Raw genomic sequence first — 22,142 nt, 5'->3', positions numbered from 1 at the left:
GAGCAACAGTTCACAATAGTGTGGCCCCTCACGTGACTCAGCACCTTCCTTTCACATTTGAGTGACAGACAAATATTAGAAATATCTCCTTTTTTGTGAGTGGAAGATGTTTTTATTGATACATATATAACGCTGTGACTCTGTCCACACAGTTAATGTCAACTGTCACAGATTGAACATAATTCATATAATATTGCCGATTATATGTTAATATTTGTGAGTAAGCAGGGTCGTGGTGTAACTGTAGTTTGAAAGTGAGTTTTTTTTAAACAGGCTGCGTATATTTAATGTGTTCTTGGGCCCGAAGATGCCCAAAAGGTCTCCATTCTGTTCCTAGGCTCTGTTCCAAATGTCGTAGAATGGATTTTTCATACAAAAATATTATTAATGCTTCAGCTATATACCAAATTAACGAAGAAATTCTAATCAACACTATCCTGCAAGCCAGTGTACACACTCCAAACACAATTCTACACAAACTCAAATAAGCAACTAAAAGAATGTCCACAATATCACTCTTTTTTCGCCATGGCTGAGCCGACCACACACTCCGGTAGGCACTAATAAGAAGAAGCTAAATGCTAACACGGAAAACCGAACACGCCAATAACACACTGAATCCAAAGATATCATCACTATTTATCTCAGTGAAACCACCACAGAGCTGTGAGCAAACAAGTACCAGAACAACACACCAGCTTCACCGCTAATATTTCATAAACTCCTTACCTTTGTGCTGTTTTGATGTAAACAAAGGCATATTTCCCCGGGTCCTACTGTTCTATCAACATCCTGTGACGGCTCTGAACTGTTTCCTGAAGACATTGGGATCAATCTAACTTAGGGTAGGCATTTGACCTATTTCAGTTTTGGCCAATGGGTTTGACCCATGGGGGTGGATCACGGTTTTCGATTATTTTATTGGTTTAAAATTCTGTCAAACAACTCAAAGATCGCATCATACACTCCTCACACTCTTCCGGGTTCAAATCTTATGTCACATGCGCAAATCGGCCAATCACAGGCTTTGGCTTTTACATTCCGTAAAACTGAAATTCAGACGAAAGTGAGCCATGTTTTACAGGTTATTATAGGGCCCAGGCTCTCAAAATGATGCCAAACTGCTGTATTAGATCATTAATACACTGTATTAGAACACTATTAGTGATAAAAGAAGTGACATATATAGTTATATAGTATATAAAAGTACAATAAAACTGCTATATGTGCTGCTTCCAAAATCAGAATTGATGTTGACTGACCTCAGCTGACCTTGATTTCTCAGGCATACTTGACTTTATCAAAGCCAATTGTTTTTAAAGGACTGCTGACATGTTGTGATATGATTTGGGAGAGTTTAGGCTTGCGTGTGTATCATTTCAAATCAATAAAAGTGCCTTTTAGGCAAAAAAAAAAAGGCAAACCTGAAAATGTTCAATTTGAGCTGTGTGTAACATTCGTCCAGCATTTACCAGTAACATATACAATGATATGTACACATCTTAACAAAGCTCACGTTTATTTGTGTTATTATGCCATTTAAATTAATCAGTTAGACCTTGTAGTTAGCGAGATAAGCCACAAACACAGGTTGGTCATGCTCCAGTTTTCATCCGACCACTCCAAAGAAACCTGAATCTGGACCCGGTAAGATCCTCACTTTTAAATTGGTGTTCCCGTATGAAAATGAGAGAGTATGAACATTTACATAATTATAGCTTGTGTTACATTTTAAAATGATCTTGTTTACACTAGGCATGTCAACCAGAATGCAGTAATGGGCTAGTTGGACCACCTCAGAAATGTGTGACGTGTGCAGAGGAGTTCCCTTTTACAAGAATCAAGGCTCACAGTGATGAATGCGTGAGGTATTGCTCTACAGAACTAAAACTTCACATTTGTCAAGCACTCAAGTAGTCGTACATCAGACATTAAGCATTAGGCTCTGGAGTCTGCCAAAAGACGTAAAGCATGTTGAATGTGGAGGATACTGTATGAAATTGAATATTGGTCTTGAGGGAAAGTTTAATTTGAATGGATTTATTCTATTCTATTTATCAGCGTGACATTCTATTTATCAGCGTGACATGTAAAATGTGTGTTTAGAGCAAACACAGTTTTAACAGGTTCCCAACATGCTGTTTAAAAGGGATACAGAATGAGATTATTTGGGATGTGGTTTGAGAGCAGTGGGTGTTGTCAACCGCGTGATTGATAGTTATTGACAAGTTGTCCTTTCCCTGTTTGTTATATCAAATCTGAATATTATAGTCTTGAGAAATCAGGAATTCTTATTCTAATTTGTCATTATTAGTTGGAGGGTACAGCAGATTTGTCATCTGAAGAAAAAAAACAATCAATGAGTTGGCACTGTCATGGGATTTGCCTGCAGTCACATCTGACAACAGAAGACGGCTGCTGGACAAACTGCTCCTCCGTGCTGTGAGTATTCTGATCTGTACTTAACAGATCATACAAACCAGACCGACTAATCAGAGATGAAGTTCTGATGTAGGACAACATTTTGTCTTTCACATCTTGTCTTTTTTGTGACATACACAGATAGATGTTGATGAGTTTATTAAGTAATGCTAATTAGACTATTAGTTAAAGATTAGTAAGGCTGCTTTGCTTTTCTGTTGTGATACAAATGTTTTGCAGGTCCTTGGAAGAACCTCAAGACAAGACACCGATCTGGCCTTTGCTACCTGAGAGGAAAGACACAATCCCCCTCTTTACAAGAGCATCTGATGTACAGTGCACACCACAGGTAAGTGACTCCATGATGCTGAGTCAAAAACACTCCTCTGAACTCACACACATTACTTTCTCAGAAATGACATATGTTTTCTACCCTCTGGCAGCCATTGGTTTCACTTCATAACAATAAACATTAACCTGCAAACGTGTTGCATTGAAATGATCACAGTCAGCATTTAATCTCTCTTTTTTTTTTAAGTTAAAGCTACATCACTGCATGAACAAGTACTGCTCAAACATGGTTGTCCTGAAGTCCTTGCAAGTTGACTTTCATAGAAAAGAACTGACACTAATTGCTGCCTAAAAGGAAGGAAACCAATTTAAAAAACGTTACCATGCAAAAACCTCCAGTATGGTTCTTTAAAATAACAACTATGCCCTGATCGAATTACAATTTGGATTATTAGAATTGAAAATGTCTCATTTTCTCTTGTTTGGAAACGAGTGTTAACTGATCGTATAAAATGAATCCGTCAGATGGTCTTGGAGAAGATAAAGTGGCCAACGGAGGATGAGGATGAAGACGGTGATGTCTCTTTGGATACATGTCGAATCACAGGATTCCTTCGCACATTTATTGAGAACGGTAAATGAATAGAAACGTTTAATAGTTCCTCACAGGTTATTTATCTGAGTCTGTTGTGCTTCCTCTACTTTTCTTTTTAACTATGAATTCTCAGCAACACTAACAACCCAAAGCACAAATTCAGTAAAATAATTATTTTTAAAATCGCATTCATGATTGATGTAACAAAATCCTTCATTTAATACCATTCATTGTATATACTGTGCATTTAAATTTTTTATTCTATTTTATATTCTTTTTTTATTCTATTTCTTCAAATTCAATATCTGCTCTGTTATTTTATTGTACTGTATATATTGTGCATTTCCATACGTAATATTTTACTCTGTAAATTGCTGCCGCTACAAACTAATTTCCCCCTGGGGATGAATAAAGTTTATATCTATCTATCTAAAGATTGACTTCTTTTTTGGAAGCGTCTCCAAGCATCCTTGGGAAACTCTGGATAGGATGGAATGTGCTTCCCAGACACCAGCTGGATATTAACGTGGTGGAGAGCAACTTCCCCAGTTCTTCCACCTGCTGAAACTTCCAGGACATTACAAAGACTACTGTAACTCAAAGAGACGTTTAGTAAATAAGAATGCGATTCAACACTGGTTTCAGGACTATGCTTAATCAGAGCATTTATGTAACTTTCACCTGCATCATAGAGCTTGTGACGCAGGCATCTACTGGAGCATTTCTGATATGAAGCTCGGTTTGTACAAAGACATTCAACACATTGGACCGGATGCCATCAGGGTCTGGTAGACTTTCAACTTCCTGGTCAGTTAGTGAGCGTTGCAGCTGAACTTCAGGGACCGACGATGACCACACGGTCCAGTCAACTCCAAGCGCCATGTCAACCTGCAGTTAAAAGAGTTGAGGTTAAAGGGTCTGTTCAGCCAAAAGTAATGTTTAAGTTATTATAGTCCACATGTCTACAGAACTGTGAGTCATTTTCAGTCAGTTCCTTTTTTAGAACCTTGTTTGAAATATCACTTGTTTTATAATTTCCATTGATTCTGGATGAACATGCCATGAACAGCTATGGCATCAGGAAGAGAGATGGATTACTATAGAGAGCTACGATGTATAGCTATCTCTCTAAAACACTGCTCCTTGTTTTAGTGATGGGTAGATGAGGCCTCATGAAGCGTTACAGAACATTACCCAAACTGTATTGATACTGTGTCGGTATTGTGTCACTGTGTTGCTCAATACTGACACCTGCTGGATCTTAAAAATCATTACAGGCAACCTAGTTGACAGGCTGACATACTGATTTAATGACCTAGTATATACAATAATATAATTTAAGTTATTGTATTTTATATTGTATTATTTTAATTAATTTAATTTAAGTTTAAAATATATTTTATATCTTTATATCTTTAACATGTGAATGTGAGGATGCTTATGTACTTGTCTTTGAGGCAGGGAGGGGATTTTTTTTTTATACATTTTTATTCAAAAAAAGAAGTTGTTCCAATGTCTTGGCATTCAGGCGATTACGTTTCTTTGACGCAAGTTCTCCAGCTTTAGAGAACACCCGCTCACATGGCACAGACGAGGCTGGTGTGCACAAAAATTGTAGGGACAGCCGGAAGAGGTTTGGGTATGTGTTCTTTTGGTTGTCCCAATATTTCAAGGATCCTGGGACCTTGGAATGTTGCCCTCTACCAGGTATTTCTGAACCTCAATGATTGCATCGGCGCTGACGTTGGTGGTCTGCCTGCCAACTTCCTCATCTAGGTGCTTCCACAGGTTATCTAAAAAACAACAAATTGGCATTTTAGTACATGATTTGCAAGCAAATAAATGCACAAATAAACTGATAAAACTGAATAACATGCCTGAAGTGGGTGCCGATAGCTGTTGTGAAGAAGGTCCAGGCTGTGGCTCAGTCGATGTGTGCCCAATTACAGCCGCACATTCAGATTTCAGTCTACTGACTGCTTCACTGCATTTGGAGGAACTACGAAACCCGAGTGATTTAAATCTGGGGTCTAGAAGTGTTGATAGGGTCAACACACTGAATGACTCCAGATTGGAAGCCGTGTCTGTGACTCGTGGCCTCAGGTGTTCGTGGAGGTGTATTGCTGCCTGTGTGTGCAAATTTGAAGCGTTATGCTCAAGTGCATGGTAGAGCATTTTCATCATGGGGATGACCTTTGACCCTGAAACTCTCTTCTCTTCAGACAACTCCATTGTAGCTTGATGGAAAGGAGCATGCACAAGAAGTGTTTCTCCTATGATGGTAAACTCATCAGCCGTAAGTGGAGTTATGTGTGTTTTTAGTGAGGCGAGGGATACCCACACTGGTTCCTTCTCATCATGTAGCCTTGCCAGCATTTGATATGTGCTGTTCCAGCGTGTTGGCACCTCATTGATGAGTTTCAGGCTTGGCCGTCCCATCTGTTGCTGCACTTGAGCAAGCTTCTCTTTGGCTGTGGTGCTTGATCTGAAGTATGTTACAATTTGCCTCGATTTGTGTCTGATTGATGTAAGTGTAGGGATTTGTTCACATGATTTTTTTTACTAATAAATTTAGAGTGTGTGCAATGCAAATTGAATGCCGAATTTGGAGAATTTTTGTGGATGAAATCATGTTTGGTGCTGCGTCGGTCACAAGACACTTTACTTTATTAGTTATGGCCCAGTCATCCATCATGCCCCTTGTGACTCGAGCCAAATTGTCAGCAGTGTGACTTTGTGGAAAGTATTGCACTCTCAACACAGATGTACACAACTGCATATTCTCATTAATGTAGTGACAGGTAAGAGCCAAGTAAGCCTCCATGTTCACAGATGTCCACATGTCAGCTGTTCTACTCACTGCCACAGCTCGCTGTACTTCCATTTTCACTCGTTCTCGTTCCTTCTCATATTTTCTGGCCACCATTTCTTTGACAGTCTAAAAATTAAACCAAGTTAAACCAAAAGCAAATCAATATATTTAAATTAAATATTAAATTAATTGGATATATCAACTACTTCTCTAGACATTTTCTATACAAACCTTTCTGGTTGGCAAAACATATGATGGCTCAAGGACCTGAAGCAGTTCCCTGAACCCCTCACTCTCAACAATGCTGAGGGGTTGGCAGTCCTTGAGAATGAAATTGAGAACTGCCTGGTCCAATGCATGCTTCCTGGAAGCTTGATGGTCAAAAATGAAGTAATAAAAAAATAATATGAATTAATTATCAATAAAGTGACCATGAGGAAGTTGTAAAATGTCTGTATACCTGTGTTTATTCTTGGTGTATTTGTGACCTCCTCATTTTCATGCCTCGCTCTGTAATGCCTCAGCATTGACGAGGTGCTTTTATTAATGTAGGACATATATGTAGATATATCTGCCTTCAGATGTTGGTCTATGTCTTCCTGGGAGCAGACCAGTTTCCCACTGCGCTTCTGTCCCAGCAAGTCCAAGGTGAAATTTAAGAGGTTGGCAATAAAGGCGGCACGCTTTCGAGCCCTTCCTCACCGCCGCCTTTGATGCCACTCTGTCTGGCGAGGACTCTGATCCTTTTCCGTAGAATGCACATCAGCTGGGCCAAGCCAATGCGTTCTTCTTTTCCTACATTTGACCGTTGCCTCCAAAATGTGGTTGACATTTTGGTCAAACTGTTTCCAAAGTGAAGTCATATTGACGACTGGCTCAATGGAGAGCAGGGTCGTCCTTCCATCAGAGGATCGGTGGCTCCGCAAGCCTATGTCGATGTGTCCTTGGGCACTTAACCCCAACATTGCTCCTGTAGCTGTGCCTACAGTGTGTGAATGTTGTATGAATGTTAGATAGGCAGGTGGCACCTTGCATGGATCCCTGCATCAGTGTATGGATCAGTGTGAATGGGCAAATGATCACATGTAGTGTTAAAGAGCTTTGAGGGGTTGACTAGAAATGTGCTATACAAGTACAGTCCATTTACCATATTAGCTGCAGGACATTTGATCCAGCTTCTGTTAGACTCGATGCTAGAGGGATTAGTTTGCAACACTTGGAGGTTCTGGGCAATACGGGGTGACTCCAGGCCTGGCTCCTCCTGCGTCTCACCAGGTTGGACACCTGTGCGTGTTGCTGCTCCTGCAGACAGTTTATCTTCGCTTGGTGGATCTTTAAGTAGTGATACCCTGACCTCACCTGTCCAACAGCGACCACATCTTCTGTTTTCTTTTCGTTGCCATGGTTTTTAGTGTCTTCCTGTTTGGATTTCCAGCTTGTGGTCACTGGGCTTGTACTTGGTGAGGATCTGTCTCTGCTTTATATCTCTGACAGTAGAGAGATATCCCGACAATTCATCATCTTATTTTGGCGCCAGATTACTTTCTATTCTACTTTGGCTTTCAGTTTCTTCTTTCCAATGTTCTAAATACTCTTCACTCTTTTTTTTATAATCACCCTCTCTCTCTCTGGCTCTTTATCATATTTTATTATTTAATCAATTGAAATGATCCCTGACATAAATAAAAGGGAGACAGGCAGGAAAGGCTTTTTTCGGTTTATTTCACTGAAGTTATAATAAACAAAATCTAAAACAACTGTTTTTATGTTCAGTTGTTGAATTCTTTTTCACACATTCATATTGAAATCAGAGGCTTTAACATGTATTAATAACCCAACATAGTCACTTTTCTCATATCTGCAGTGAATCAGCAATGTTGATAAAAAGTCACACACTGTCAGGATGTGAATGTGCACACACACACACACACACACACACACACACACACATGTATTTGCAATTCTTGTATGAGAAAGAATCTGTGAACCTGTACCACTGAAACATACAAATCAAACCTGTAATAACCACAATATTAACCATCTAATGTTGGGACAATATAGACACATTTTAATTTAACTTTAGTCATGTCCAGGTGGAAAAATGGTTAGAGTCCAAATATGTAATTTCTTAACATAATATAACATATCATAATATCTCTGTGGTTCACTGCAGTGTTTTAGCTTTCATCCAGCACATATCTAAACCTACCTCCAGCTCAAACTCTACACGACGGTAATATGAGGTTCAAATGTTAATTTCACTCGTAAACATACAAAACAAAAACTACCAGTCCTATTTGAACAAAAACCAAATAATGTCAGCACTGTCATTTTGGATGAAAGCGATAATAAAGGAATGTTATCAAATCAAAAAAGTGTGAAATAATAACAGTAAAACTATGGTTGACGATTAGGATTAGGTCGCTACTCCCCAAAACAGAACCAGCTGTAAGTGCTTGTACATGGTAATGATGTTGAACTACATGATTGATTCACTGTGAGTACGTTTGTCATTTTCAAAATCACTATCCTGGGAGATGAGCTTGTAGGGTTTCTTCCTCTCCCTCTCCTCCAGCACTGAGTTTCCCATCTCCACGTCTTTGCTGCGGAGCTCATGTCGGGACAGGAACTCCACAATGCCGGCTCCGATCGAATCCCCCAAGACATTGGTCGTGGTACGCAGACGGTCCCTACTCTCCAGCATGAACAAAGACAATAAAAGGGCAATTAAGTGGGCAAACATGCTGGGTGCACGGTAACTGCAGCTATATTTGAGGGCAGAGTTGCTTTTCTTCATTTAGTTGTATGCAACTGAAATGAGGTCAAATGCTAATAAAATACTTTATTTATTAGACGAGCAGATGGAGCTGGAGCCAGAAGGCTATTAGCTTAGTTTAGCATAAAGACTGCCAACAGCTCTAACGCTCACTGATGAACATGTTATATTTTGACATATATAACTTTTATCTTTAATTTGTAAAATGAATAACAAAAAAAGTCAAAAAACAAGTTGTGGATCGGTGGGTCCTTATGTACTGGACGGTTTCTTTGCTGGGTGCAGTGACTTCCTGAAACCTGCCCCCGGCCAACAAAAAGGTCTCTAGTAGGTAGTTCCCCCAAGGCTTCACTTTTTGTAATGTGAGCTGTAAAGTCTTAAAACCTTTCAGCCTGAGGGGAAGCTAAGCTTGACAACTAGCCTGAGTGGACCAGACTAGTCTCAAGGAAAGTTTCTATGAGAACTTAGGCCAGACTTACCAAAACCTGAAAATAAGCCTGGTTCGCTGATATTCTTGCTTTATAAAACACAGCTGTAGCTTTAGAACATACAGGATTTTATTCATCAAACACTATATTATACTTCTGGGCCTGTCTTCGTGTGGGAATGCTCTGACAGACAGTCAGATTTGGTCCATTCCAGTCAAAGGAGAGAAGGGTATTTTTCTTATTACCCCAGTTAGCTGAGTAATTTCAGGGAAGGATATTCTAATTGAAATGATTAATTTGGGAAACCTAATTATGTTTCTATGTTAAAACTCATTGCAAAAATATTCAATACAAAAGGGAAGATGTGGAACGAGACTCCGGGGAGAGAGAAGTATGTCACTAGGTGGTAGTAGACACAGATCTGCTTTTGACCTTTAAGATGATGAGTGAAAGTTACAGCACTTCACAGAGCAACGTGTCACACACACTTGTCTTTGAATGGAAGCAAAAATGTATTATTGTTCACATGTTCATGATCCAGGAAGCCACTCACAGAAACCAATCAACCGCAATGATGAGAGTGATGTCATCAGTAGGAAGTCCAACAGAGGTCAGTACAATCACCATGGTGACCAGGCCTGCCTGAGGGATGCCAGCAGCTCCGATACTGGCTGCAGTCGCTGTAATACTAGAGTGAAGAGAAGCATACACAGATAAAAATGCTGGGATTTTTCATTTGTTTTGCAGAAGCATAACCTATGATCCTCCTCTTTTTTTTAACCTGATGGTGATGATCTGACCAAAGTTCATCTCGATATTGTTGACCTGGGCAATAAAGATGGCTGCCAGTGCCTCATACAGAGCTGTTCCATCCATGTTGATGGTGGCACCCACAGGCAGCACGAAACGTGTGATTCGCTTGTCAATTTTGTTGTTCTCCTCCAGACATTTAAAGGTGACAGGGAGGGTGGCTGAGCTGAGAGATGAAAGAATGGAACCAGATTAAAAAACAGTCTTACATGTTGGGAAATATCCTTCACTTTGCTTGAATTGTTGCATTCAGTTCATTTTTAGCTTGGTTCACTTTTTGTTCTAAGCTAAGTGATTCCATCTCATTCAAATGCACTTCAGCATGAAGCCCACTGTACACCAGGAAGTGATCATATCACCATTCAGTCTAGAAGTGTTCAGTACATGAACAAACACATCTTTAACAGCAAATCTTCAAACTGAAGTGACTATACTGAACCACCATACAATCGAAAAAGATTGGACGGACTACCCACCTGTGTGCTTACCTACGTATCTACCTACCCACCTGTGTGCTAACCTACGTATCTACCTACCCACCTGTGTGCTTACCTACGTATCTACCTACCCACCTGTGTGCTAACCTACGTATCTACCTACCCACCTGTGTGCTAACCTACGTATCTACCTACCCACCTGTGTGCTTACCTACGTATCTACCTACCCACCTGTGTGCTTACCTACGTATCTACCTACCCACCTGTGTGCTAACCTACGTATCTACCTACCCACCTGTGTGCTTACCTACGTATCTACCTACCCACCTGTGTGCTTACCTACGTATCTACCTACCCACCTGTGTGTTTACCTACGTATCTACCTACCCACCTGTGTGCTAACCTACGTATCTACCTACCCACCTGTGTGCTTACCTACGTATCTACCTACCCACCTGTGTGCTTACCTACGTATCTACCTACCCACCTGTGTGCTTACCTACGTATCTACCTACCCACCTGTGTGCTTACCTACGTATCTACCTACCCACCTGTGTGCTAACCTACGTATCTACCTACCCACCTGTGTGCTTACCTACGTATCTACCTACCCACCTGTGTGCTTACCTACGTATCTACCTACCCACCTGTGTGCTTACCTACGTATCTACCTACCCACCTGTGTGCTTACCTACGTATCTACCTACCCACCTGTGTGCTTACCTACGTATCTACCTATCCACCTGTGTGCTAACCTACGTATCTACCTACCCACCTGTGTGCTAACCTACGTATCTACCTACCCACCTGTGTGCTTACCTACGTATCTACCTACCCACCTGTGTGCTAACCTACGTATCTACCTACCCACCTGTGTGCTAACCTACGTATCTACCTACCCACCTGCTAGATTTAAGGACTTTTGGATTTAGCGCTGCTGGCTAATTTCACTGTAAAATAGTTGGCAACATAGGCTGGGTTTTTATTTCATTCAATAGCTTTAAATAAATGTAGGCTACTTATTTACTTTCCATAATAGTGGCGGACTAATCTGCAGCAGAGTTATGGCTGTCACTGTCTCTGTGGCTTTCATGGCATTTCAGTAAGCTTTTAAGCAGGAAGTAATGTATGTGTATCATGACTGAGCTGACAACAGTGCTTTTAGTTATGGAGCTTTTTTTCCTATCTTTACTCAAGAGTGAGTTCTTTCAATTGAAGAACATTTCTTAATGATTTAATTTCATATTGTGAAATGTTCTCCCTCTAAACCCTGTCCTCACACACAAATACCGCCTGCTTGCGCTTGGATTTCTGTTTGAACTGGATGCTTGCACTCAGATATATCGTTGCTTGCACAGATTTCTTGCGTTCCAGCTTCAGCCCCTCTCCTCACAAGCAGTCTGAGCAGAAATCCAAGTGCAAGCAGGGGCTGTTTGAGTATGAGGACAGGGTGTTGAGGGACAGCATGATACAATCTGATATGAAATCAATAAGTCATGCTTTCAAATTGAAAGCCCACACTCTTGAATAAAGATAGGACAATTCAATTTCAATTCAATTTATTTTTGTATAGCCCAAAATTACAAATCACAAATGTGCCTAAGAGGGCTTCATATCCAGTCAGCAGTGAGGAGCTCCACTAAAGATGAGTCCGTACAGTTAGCTCCGTTTAAAGATTTGGTGTTAAATATTAGCTTGTACATGTACTGAAGACCTCTAATATGCTTGTCTGCCATCAAACTCATGATCACTTGGTAAAACATTGTTAATAATAATTGTGAGGAATCATTAACAGTAATCAATGAACATAGACTCCTATTATATGTAGCCTTAAATGCAAGATATTCATTATTACGTTTAGAATTTGAACCACCTTTTTAAGACACGTAAAAGCTTCTAAATTCACTAGAGAGGTATTTACTGACGTATTTTATATTGTAGAACAAAACGTTAAAATCTCTTCCGCTTGTATTAAGCACATTCCATATTTCAGGCATCTAACCAAAAACACATTCAGAAAACACTGATTTCCAGATGAGGGAACCCAAAGTGCACACGTCACTCATTTCTGAGGTTTTAGGACTCATTCCTGCACCTCTCTGTATTAATACACAATCCAACAGCTGCATGGAACTAAAAACAAACATACCAGTCTGGCTGTCCAAAAGTGACCTTTCAAAGTAATGTTCTCTCTCTCTCTGTACTCCTGTGTGTGTGTGTGTTCCCCTCTCCTGACATCTAGCTTCATTCCCCAATCACATATCTGTTTCAAGCCATTCACAGCATTCACACAATTAGAGAAACACAAGGTGAATAATTCTAACTTCAGCAGCTAATGCTACCTTTGGCCCCCAAGGCATGCACGGTTGTACAGTACAGGGCTATTGAAAACAGTAACTTCGGAAGAAAAACAAACAAGCCAACAAACCAAGGTAAAAGAAAGGCGACACATTTGGCCCTGTCCTGTCCCAACCTAATCCAGATCCACCCCAGCGCCTCTTCGTCCCACGGCTCAACCTGAGTTGCTCTCCGTTCTTCCTATGCTTAATATTGTCTCCCTCATTTCACTCTCCCCTCTGTCTTTTACCAACTGGAGGCCTGTACTACAAAGCCAGTTCAACCATCCAGATATCTTTTGGTTATCTGGTTGAACTAACCCTAAACGGTCCTACAAAGCTGGTTATCAACTTCACAGAAAAGGGTGGGGTTTGCAGCAAGTTCAAGTCATAATCCAGACTAAAAACAACACAATGTGTGAAATAACAGATTTTAAATTTCACTGCTTCATGTAGAGCGCGATAGAGCTGACTATAACTACATGTGTGTTTCATGAAATTAATGTGTTGCTTACATGTGTTCTTATTCGTTCAATTGCAACCCCAGCGGTGTGAAACAGACTTGGGAGTAAATAAAAAAAGATATACAAACATAATTCAATGCAGTAAGAAGGTTTCCTCCCATAACTTATGATCACCAGCATACATTAGAGTAACCGGAGCAAAGTAACAAAAGGCAATGCATCCAGTCTGTGACTGCAACACATGGCTCAAGAAGCTAATACACATAAGTGAATGTAGGATATGAATATATGATATGAGAATATATACCGATTTGTTCTCAAGTCTGTTTCACACCGCCAGGGTTACAGCTGGAAGAACAATGCTAAAATATTGTCACACACACCATAAGAACACATGAACGTAACAGAATACACACATGTAATTATAGTCCGATCTATCGTGCTCTAGATGAAGCAGTCAAATTATAAATCTGTTATTTTACACATTCACAGTCAGTGAGTTATTGCCAGATGTCTTTTCTGCATGTATCAGTTTAAACTGTGTTACTATCAGTCTGGATTATGACTTTAACTTCTTCATAATTGTGTAATATTATAACTATTCATGAACCGAGCTTTGATTGGTCAGTAGGCGGTGCTTTATTCAAGTTGGTCTCTTATCTCCAACATATAACACAGGTTATGTGCTCAGCATCAGTTACCATGACGATCTATCCCGGTAAGAAGTGAACCTCCGTCGTAGGACTGTGAACCCAGAGTTCATCCTGAAGTTACCTCGCTAAACTTAAATCCTGCTTCATAGTACAGGCCTACGGTCTTACTCTCACAACGTCACATTCAGACTCTTCTGCAGTAGCTCTGTGTGTGATAGCGACACACAAGAGACTTAGCATCTGTATGAGACGCACCAGGCTTTCAACTAACCCAATGTGAATTAGATGCTCATAGCAACGGACATAGTGTGAAAGTCCTGCAAGGGCTGGAGGGAGGATGTGGTGGTTGACAATTGGACAGACACTTAGATTAAAGCATACGGACATGTTTAGCAGACAAAACAGGTTTTGGGTCGTTCAAAGGCCAAGTGTAGTTTGTTTTAGGGAATAGTTATGATTCATTGATTGAAGTGTGGTAGTGTGGGACACGACTCACCTGGAGGAGGTTCCCAGGGCTGTTATCAAGGCTTGCAGGAGACCAGCAATGAAGATAAAAGGGTTTTGCCGAGTGATAACAAAATAAAGAGTGGGAAGAATAAGAACTCCATGTATCAGTAAGCCAATGATAACTGTGATGGTATACATGCCCAGCTGGCCGCCCATCTGTGTCAGATCATCCATCTCCACAATCTTTCCTGCAATCAGGAACAGGATACCAATAGGAGCATACCTGAGAGGAGGAGAGGAACAGCGAGTTATTGAAAATAAGTGTGACATTAACATTCGTTCAACACCTCCCACTGAAAGCAAAGTCTTACCACATGATGATGGCAACCAGGCGCATGATAGCTTCATTGAGGCTGTCAAAGAAATCCCTCAGGATCTGGCCCTGCTCCTTCATGCTGCCAATTATTAGACCAAAGCACATGGAGAAGACCACCAGCCCGAGAGCATTGACCCCGTTCACCTGACCCGACACTGGGATCACTTCCTCCCGGGTGATATCCATGACCTCCAGCGTGCCATTGGTCGAGTTGAAGAGGGTGTCATTCACTGTCACAGTCACATGGACTATTCGCTTTCCATATTTGGTTTTGAACTGGAGAATGAGAGAATTAAAGGACTTATACTAGTGGACTTTGAAACAGAACACTGCACTAATTAACATTCAGAATACAGTCAATATACTTTGAGTTAAATGACTGTGCCCTGCTGGCTCACCCAATGTTTATAGTAGTGATTATGGACGTTCACTCTAACCCTAACCCTAAACTAACCAGATTCTTCCACGATCTCCCTAAGCCAATCATATTGTTGCTGATCTCCTCTCTGCTGCTGTCAGAACCGATACAACCCCCCTCTACTCCCTCCACTAGTCATATCTAGTGACCAGTCCAGTGATCTTCACCACCACCAGGGCAGTCCGATCCCGGCTCCTCTAGTCCATGCCGATGTGTCCTTGGGCAAGACACATAACCCCAATTTGCTCCTGAAGGCTGTGCCATTTGTGTATGAATGTGCATGAATGGGAATTAGTCTAGTTCTGATGTGTAGAAATATGCAAATGAAAATCCATTTACCACCACCAGTGTGGACTCCAGGGGGAAGCATTCCTGAACTAAATACCCACAGCCCCCTTCACCATTCTACGTCCCAATGGGGTCTAATGGCCAGAGACTCTTCACTGTTCATCTCATTGTGCTCTAAGTAATGAATTATTGTTCACTCTAAATGAAGACTCTCCTGATTGAAATGAACACTGTACGGGCTAGAGCAGGGATCTCAAACTCAAGGCCTGTGGGCCGAATCCTGCCCGCCACGTCACTTTATGTGGCCTGCAAATCCGCCAGCAAAAAAAAATTAAAATTAAAAGTTAAGACTTAAAAATAGTCGAAGTTATGAGATAGAAAGTCATAATGATGAGATACTTAAACAGTCATAGAGCAGCTCTTTGGCTGGTTACTCTACATTTAACATATAAATGTATTGTGAGTACATTGAAGACGACTTTAAACGTGGCTTTACAACACATGAAATACTTCACGTGGGATTGTGCAAACGCACCCTTGAAAGGATTTTAAGCTTTGAACAAAGTTATTGTAATAACTTGTGTTTGATATTTGTCTTTGATATTTTCTTTAATAGTTTGATAGAGTAATGTGGGTTTAACCCTAAATTAAAAGGAGTTATAATAACAGAAATGTGCTTAAATATATTTTTACATTTATATAACTGCATCTACAATATTTTAATACTTGAATAAACAATAATCAAATGCAGAGACAGTTATTTACCAATATGTTAGGAGTAGTTACATTTACACAGTCTGACATTTACATATATAGATAAAAGCTACTGCAAATTGAGAATCAACATTCGTTGTGAAGCTCACCTGCTGTGTGCAGGCTTGGACCAAGTTCGGTGGAAACATATTTCTGAAATGAGAAATCACACAGTCAGTAAGAGACGGTGTTGGCCAGTCCCATTCAAACTGTGAATACTATCATTTCTATATGCAGGTTACCTGATCAGATCTAAGAAGGCATCAGCAGGACTGACTTGCTCTATCTTCTGCTGCTTTCCAAACTCAGCTTTTGATCCTTTTCCTGGGTGGATGATGAGGACGACTATGATACCAATGAAGACTGCGATAAAGGTCGTGGTCATGTAGTAAATCACGGCTCTCATGCCCATCTTTCCTGAGGCTTTGCTGTCTAAAGCTGCCATTCCTAATGGACAGAGGTTGGAAATACAGTCAGTATCAGAGTATTAAGACATGTACTAATATTCTTTACAAAGCAGTGCCCTGTCAGCACTAGTTCTGGTGGTGAAGTTTTCTCTCTGTCCATCCGGCGGATGTTATCTTTAAAGGAACCCTTTGGAGTGGATTATGTTTCAAGTGGCAAATAGCAGTTGTAATTCGAAAGAAGGGCATTCACATTTTTTGTTGAAGGTTTTCCTGTTTATGACAGAAAAGATAATAAAGCAAAACGTTTGCCATGTTGTGCATGTGGTTGGCTTCCAGCTGTTTCAGCACAGTATGGCCAATATATATGTTGTGAATAGCATTAAACAGTTTAAAAGAGCTAAATCTTAAAGAAGGGAAAATCATTGTGGCACCCAGCTGTGATGCACTGTGAGTGCAGATAGCACATATTCCCCAGACAATCAGTGAACGTGTTAACAAAAACAAAATCCTCTACTGGGGACCTGCTATGAGGTCTCTTGAAGCCTGTTTAGTTAAAACACTCCATCCAGATCACAGGACAGAAGTGAACTACAATAGTTTTATTCCCTTCCCAAAGATGAAGTGTAATATGTACAGCTCTGAATCCCACCTCTGACTGGCCTTTTCTCCATTGCAACTAAGTGAGATACTGAAAGGGAGCTTCTAAAGTCTGGACTGACGGCTAAATGACAGACTGTAGGCTTAATTAAAGGAAAAGCTCTCACAATATGGGAAATGTTAGCAGTATGGAAACCAACCTTTTGTTGACACAAGAAAAAAACGAGAGGCCTACTGTAACTTTATCATTTTCTAATTTGTGGAAACGAAATAAGTTCCTTTTAAGTTTCAGTGGCAGACTGCCTTAAAACAAGTTGAGGTCCACTGCTGCAAACCATTAAAATAGGCCGAGTGCACGTAGCGGCCACAAGGATGAAGCACCTTCTGTAGTTGATTTGAACCAAGTGTTCGCTGTAAGTGAATCTGGATCTCTTCATCACCAGGCTGGGGGTGAGGCTGGCCTCCTCAGTGGGTTGTCAAATTGCACCAGTTGCATCTCCTTTTTCAATCAATGGCATATCTCTTCCCTCAATTTGTACAACAAATACCAAAATGTATTATCAGTGTCGTGTCTGATGAAGACATGGTGCTAAAGTCACAGCTGACCAATCACATGAACATAGAAGACCTCTGAGGAGAAACAGAATCATAACTCTGAGAATCCAGAACAAAGTGAATGTTGACAAGTCCTGTATCCACTGACAGACGTCGTACCTGTTATCAGACTGGATACCAGTAAGGGGAGAACAAGCATCTGAAGCATTCTCATTAACAGCTCTCCAGGGAAGGAGAAGTACTTCACCTCTCGATAGGTCATCTTATATGGGCGCAGCGTGAATCCCAGAACAATACCTGCAGAGAGAGTGACAGCATTATATACTGTAGGTGGATCTCTATGTGGAGTGTTGGTAATGCAGAGGAGATACAGACTGAATGAGCATTTAGCTTGCAGAGGCATACGCACCTACAATAACTGCCCCGACTGTAAAGAGCACAAAGGCATTCTTCTTGAGGAAAGCCTGGACGTCCTCTTTGGAGATCTCCTCCACTTTCCTCTTTGCCTTCATTGTACGTATGTGAACGCCTTCCCTGAGTCGCTGCATCCTGCTGTAGTAAACCACAACAGGTTCATTAGTGCAAACAGCAGGCTGGTAGATCTACACCGAGCAGAGGTCTCGACAGTGTTTATCAAGGACATTTGGGATTTACAGGATTGGTTTAGATCTTTTCAAGTTTGCCTTAACACAATACTTGTATGTCCATATGTCCATTACTGTAAGTTCTGGGCTGTATTCAAGTTGCCACTTTGTATATGTTATTTATAATGCAATGGCTGCCTCTGGAGCAGTTTGGCAGAGCTCTTTGCTTGACAGGACCACCAACACAACTTAGAGGAAATCCTAGAACCGAAATGGTCCAATCATGAACGCCAAAGTCCCTCAATCCTGATACAAGAAAAATGGCTCCCTGTCACATCTCCATCCCCCACTCACTTTAGGCCCAATGCTCTCCACTAACTTCCCAGACCTGCTATCCTCTACCTGTCCAGCAGATGCCCTAAGACCTACCCATCGCTCCCAGTCTGCCTCTCATTCACCTGCACACCTGTTCTCCTTTTCCCCCCACCAGCCCTGCGGTACATGTATCAACGCTTTTTCTCAGTCAGTTGCCAGTTTGTAAGTGTTGCTACACACCATTGGGTTCTAAGACTGAGTGTACATTGGATGAGGCAACATGATCTCTACGGTTGGAGACAATTTGAACGAAATTCAGATATTCAGATCTGATATTCTGATTAAAAACAGGAGGAAGTGATCTCTGCAGAAGTACAGAAATCAGCATCACACATTGAGTGTAAATTCTGTGGATATTGTAAAAGATAAAAAAGAAAAGGATCACTTCAGGGCCAATATGAACGAGAAGAAGAATTACAGAGTCCAATAACTCTTTAAACTTAGACTTGACAAAACCAGAACCCAGCTTTAAATTCACGTGCAACAGTCTTTAAAATGGAGTCAAAATTGATTTCATTGAGTAAACATTTATAACATTAAATGACAATAGGAAGAGGACTTTATAAATTCACTGGAGGTGTAACAGTCATTCATTTACACAGCATTCCTTCTGCTATACATTCTCTCCCATATATCTCAATAGTTAAGATTTTCACTGTCGAGTTTTTCAAATCTCATTTGTCAAAGCTGTCAGCACTATGAATTAAATTCCTTTCATTGTATTGGGGCAGATGCAGATATGTGAAAATCTTTCCAAATAAAACCAAACTATGCATTTAGTGATGAGGTAAACTGATCCTTTCATATCCATGTTCTCACCCTCTTTTACCTTCCTAGACTCATATGTTCTTTCTCCTTTCTATTTCAAGAGTCAACTCAAGAAATGTGATCAAAATGAGATGAACCAGCTTCATAGCTGCATGTAAACTGTGTTTGCTCCCACAGCAATTCAAACAAATAGTACCCCATACAAGTTACAGAGAGCTGATACGATGTCACATACCTGTTTAGACCGCTGCCTGTTCTTCAGTTCTCAGAGAGCTCCAGCTGTGAGGCAGTGACTGGGAGATGGAGCTCTAACATGAAGCACTTGGAGTGTGTTAGAAAGAGAGCTCTCATGTACCTTTGTAAGGGAGGGGAGACATCCAGAGGAGAGACAGAGAGAGGGAGGGATGGAGGGAGGGAGGACAAATTAGAAAAGGGCCTCCCATAATAACACTGTTAGCCCTGTGACACAGTTTCAGGTGAAGCCCAGATTGATGAAAAACTTTGTTGAGAGTTGTCATGAAAATCGTCATAGTATTATTTTGGAATGATCCATCTAAAGCTAGAAATCTTCCTCACCTCCCTTCCTCATCTCCTCCTCCTCACTAGCCGTTGGGTTTTTCTTGCTCTAATGGAGGCTGTACATTAAACTTAAAATTGTATTTGGCATCATAAAACAATATCCCAGTTTAATTGATACACATCATTTCACTTGGGACGTGTTATAGTTCAACGTAATTCCACAGAGTAAATGGCACACCACAATTAGCCGAATAAGTAGAGCTCTTGCAGTAATAAGTGACCTCACTGTATGGAAAAATATTCCCTGGTGAAGTTGAATATAATTAGTGAAGAATATCCCTCTAATCAGGTCACACCACCTTTTACAAACACTACTCACTGTCACACTTGTGAATGAAACAGTTCTGATTGTTCATACAGACAATCTCAGCACGCCTAGTGGCGCTTCTTGTTTTTAGTTGTCGTTAACTGGCCGATGCGCCCCCCGGCGACCGGAAGACGAACACACGACACTTCACCCGTTTGATAGAAATGTTCCAAATAAACTGATATAAATTAAATAAAAACATTTATTTTGACGTTTCTGCAGAAGAGCACAGAATGTAATTATGACTAAATATTATTAATTGCAGAAAAAAAAACTATTTTTAACAGCATATTGTGGCCTTTCTCGGTTGAGTATTCTAATTAAGCAAGGAATAAAAAAAATAATTATCATCGTCCAAGCCTCGTTGTCCCACTTTACTCGTTTAGGTTCAAAAAGTTAAACTGTCCTAGAAGCTAACGTTAGCTAGCTAGCCATTAAGTTTTCTAGATACATGTTTTTGTTGTCGTTAAAACCTTTTAACCACTAAGCCTATTTTGAGCCCTCCGCTCGAACATTTCATACCCACACTCTAAGGGGCTTATCTCGCTAACTACAAGGTCTATTTGAATAATTTCAATGGTATTATAACACTAACACTTGTGATAGTTTTTTAATATATGTACATATCAGTGTATATGTTATTGGTTAATGCTGAATGAATATAACACACAGCTCAAATAAAAAATGTTCAGGTTCGCCTGAAAAGAAAAGCACTTTTATTGATTTGAAATGATGCAGTCCAAGGCTTAAACTCTCTCAAATCATATCACAAGATGTCTTTTGTCCTTTTTAAAAAAGAATTGGCTTTGATAGAGTGAAGTATGCCTGAGAAATCAATGCCGGTGTACAGGTCAGCTGAGGTCAGCCAACGTCAATTCTGATTTTGGAAGTAGCCAATATAGCTCTTTTATTGTACTTTTAAATACTATATAACTCTATATTTCACTTCTTTTATCACTAATAGTGTTCAATCTATCTAATACAGCAGTTTGGCATCATTTTGAGAGCCTGTGCTATATAAAAACCTGTAAAATATGGCTAATTTTTGTCAGAGTTTCAGTTTTACGGGATGTATTTGAACCTAACACAGCCTGTGATCGGCCGATTTGCGCAATTCTTACAGTTCTGAACGCGGAAGAATCTGGGCATTGTAGTGATTCGTTATTTGAGTTGTTTGACAGAATTTTAAGCCAATAAAAGAATCGAAAACTGTGATCCGCCCCCATGGGTCAAACCCATTGGCCAAAATTGAAATTATTATTCATTCGTCATAGAAGCTCGTCAGAGACTCAGTTTTTTTTACCAGCACAGCAGAGAGACGGCTTCGATATGCCGGCATGGATTATTCTTTTTTTTTTCGATTTTCATCCAGGAAACATCTAAAAGGTACGGAGCGTTTCAATGTTTATGATGATGGGCTGAGTTGATATCTGTGGCAGATCAATAGTAACTTTATAACGGTTTAAAGTAGAATAATTTGGAGGCGATAGTTCGATGCAGTTTGTTCTCCTCGTGCTCCTGGGTATGAAGTGTGTGTGTGAAAGTGCCGTAGGTCGCGGCTGGGACCGATAACGGAGAACATTGCTCGCCTTCTCCTGGCGAGAAATAGGTGAAATTGTGGTAGTACTTGTAGTACCTTGAAGTACTTTGTGTATATATATGTTT

General features: G+C 40.4%; 1 protein-coding gene across 1 annotated transcript; it reads right to left on the bottom strand.

Annotated features, from left to right (window-relative positions):
• Positions 1–8,598: 8,598 nt before the first annotated feature.
• On the bottom strand, positions 8,599–18,412 carry LOC306710102 (excitatory amino acid transporter 1-like; the record flags this gene model as incomplete). Its single annotated transcript, XM_079178487.1, has 9 exons — positions 8,599–8,809; positions 9,877–10,011; positions 10,105–10,299; positions 14,520–14,753; positions 14,842–15,122; positions 16,416–16,458; positions 16,548–16,752; positions 18,024–18,161; positions 18,274–18,412. The coding sequence occupies 9 exons, from the start codon at positions 18,410–18,412 to the stop codon at positions 8,599–8,601; spliced, it is 1,581 nt and encodes a 526-aa protein (XP_079034613.1).
• Between the last annotated feature and the right edge of the window lie 3,730 nt (positions 18,413–22,142).

Source organism: Pholis gunnellus (assembly GCF_910591455.1).
Source record: "Pholis gunnellus genome assembly, chromosome: 18".
Lineage (NCBI taxonomy): Eukaryota > Metazoa > Chordata > Actinopteri > Perciformes > Pholidae > Pholis > Pholis gunnellus.
Note: the sequence above shows the minus strand (reverse complement) of the source record. Positions and strands in the feature narration are given on the sequence as shown.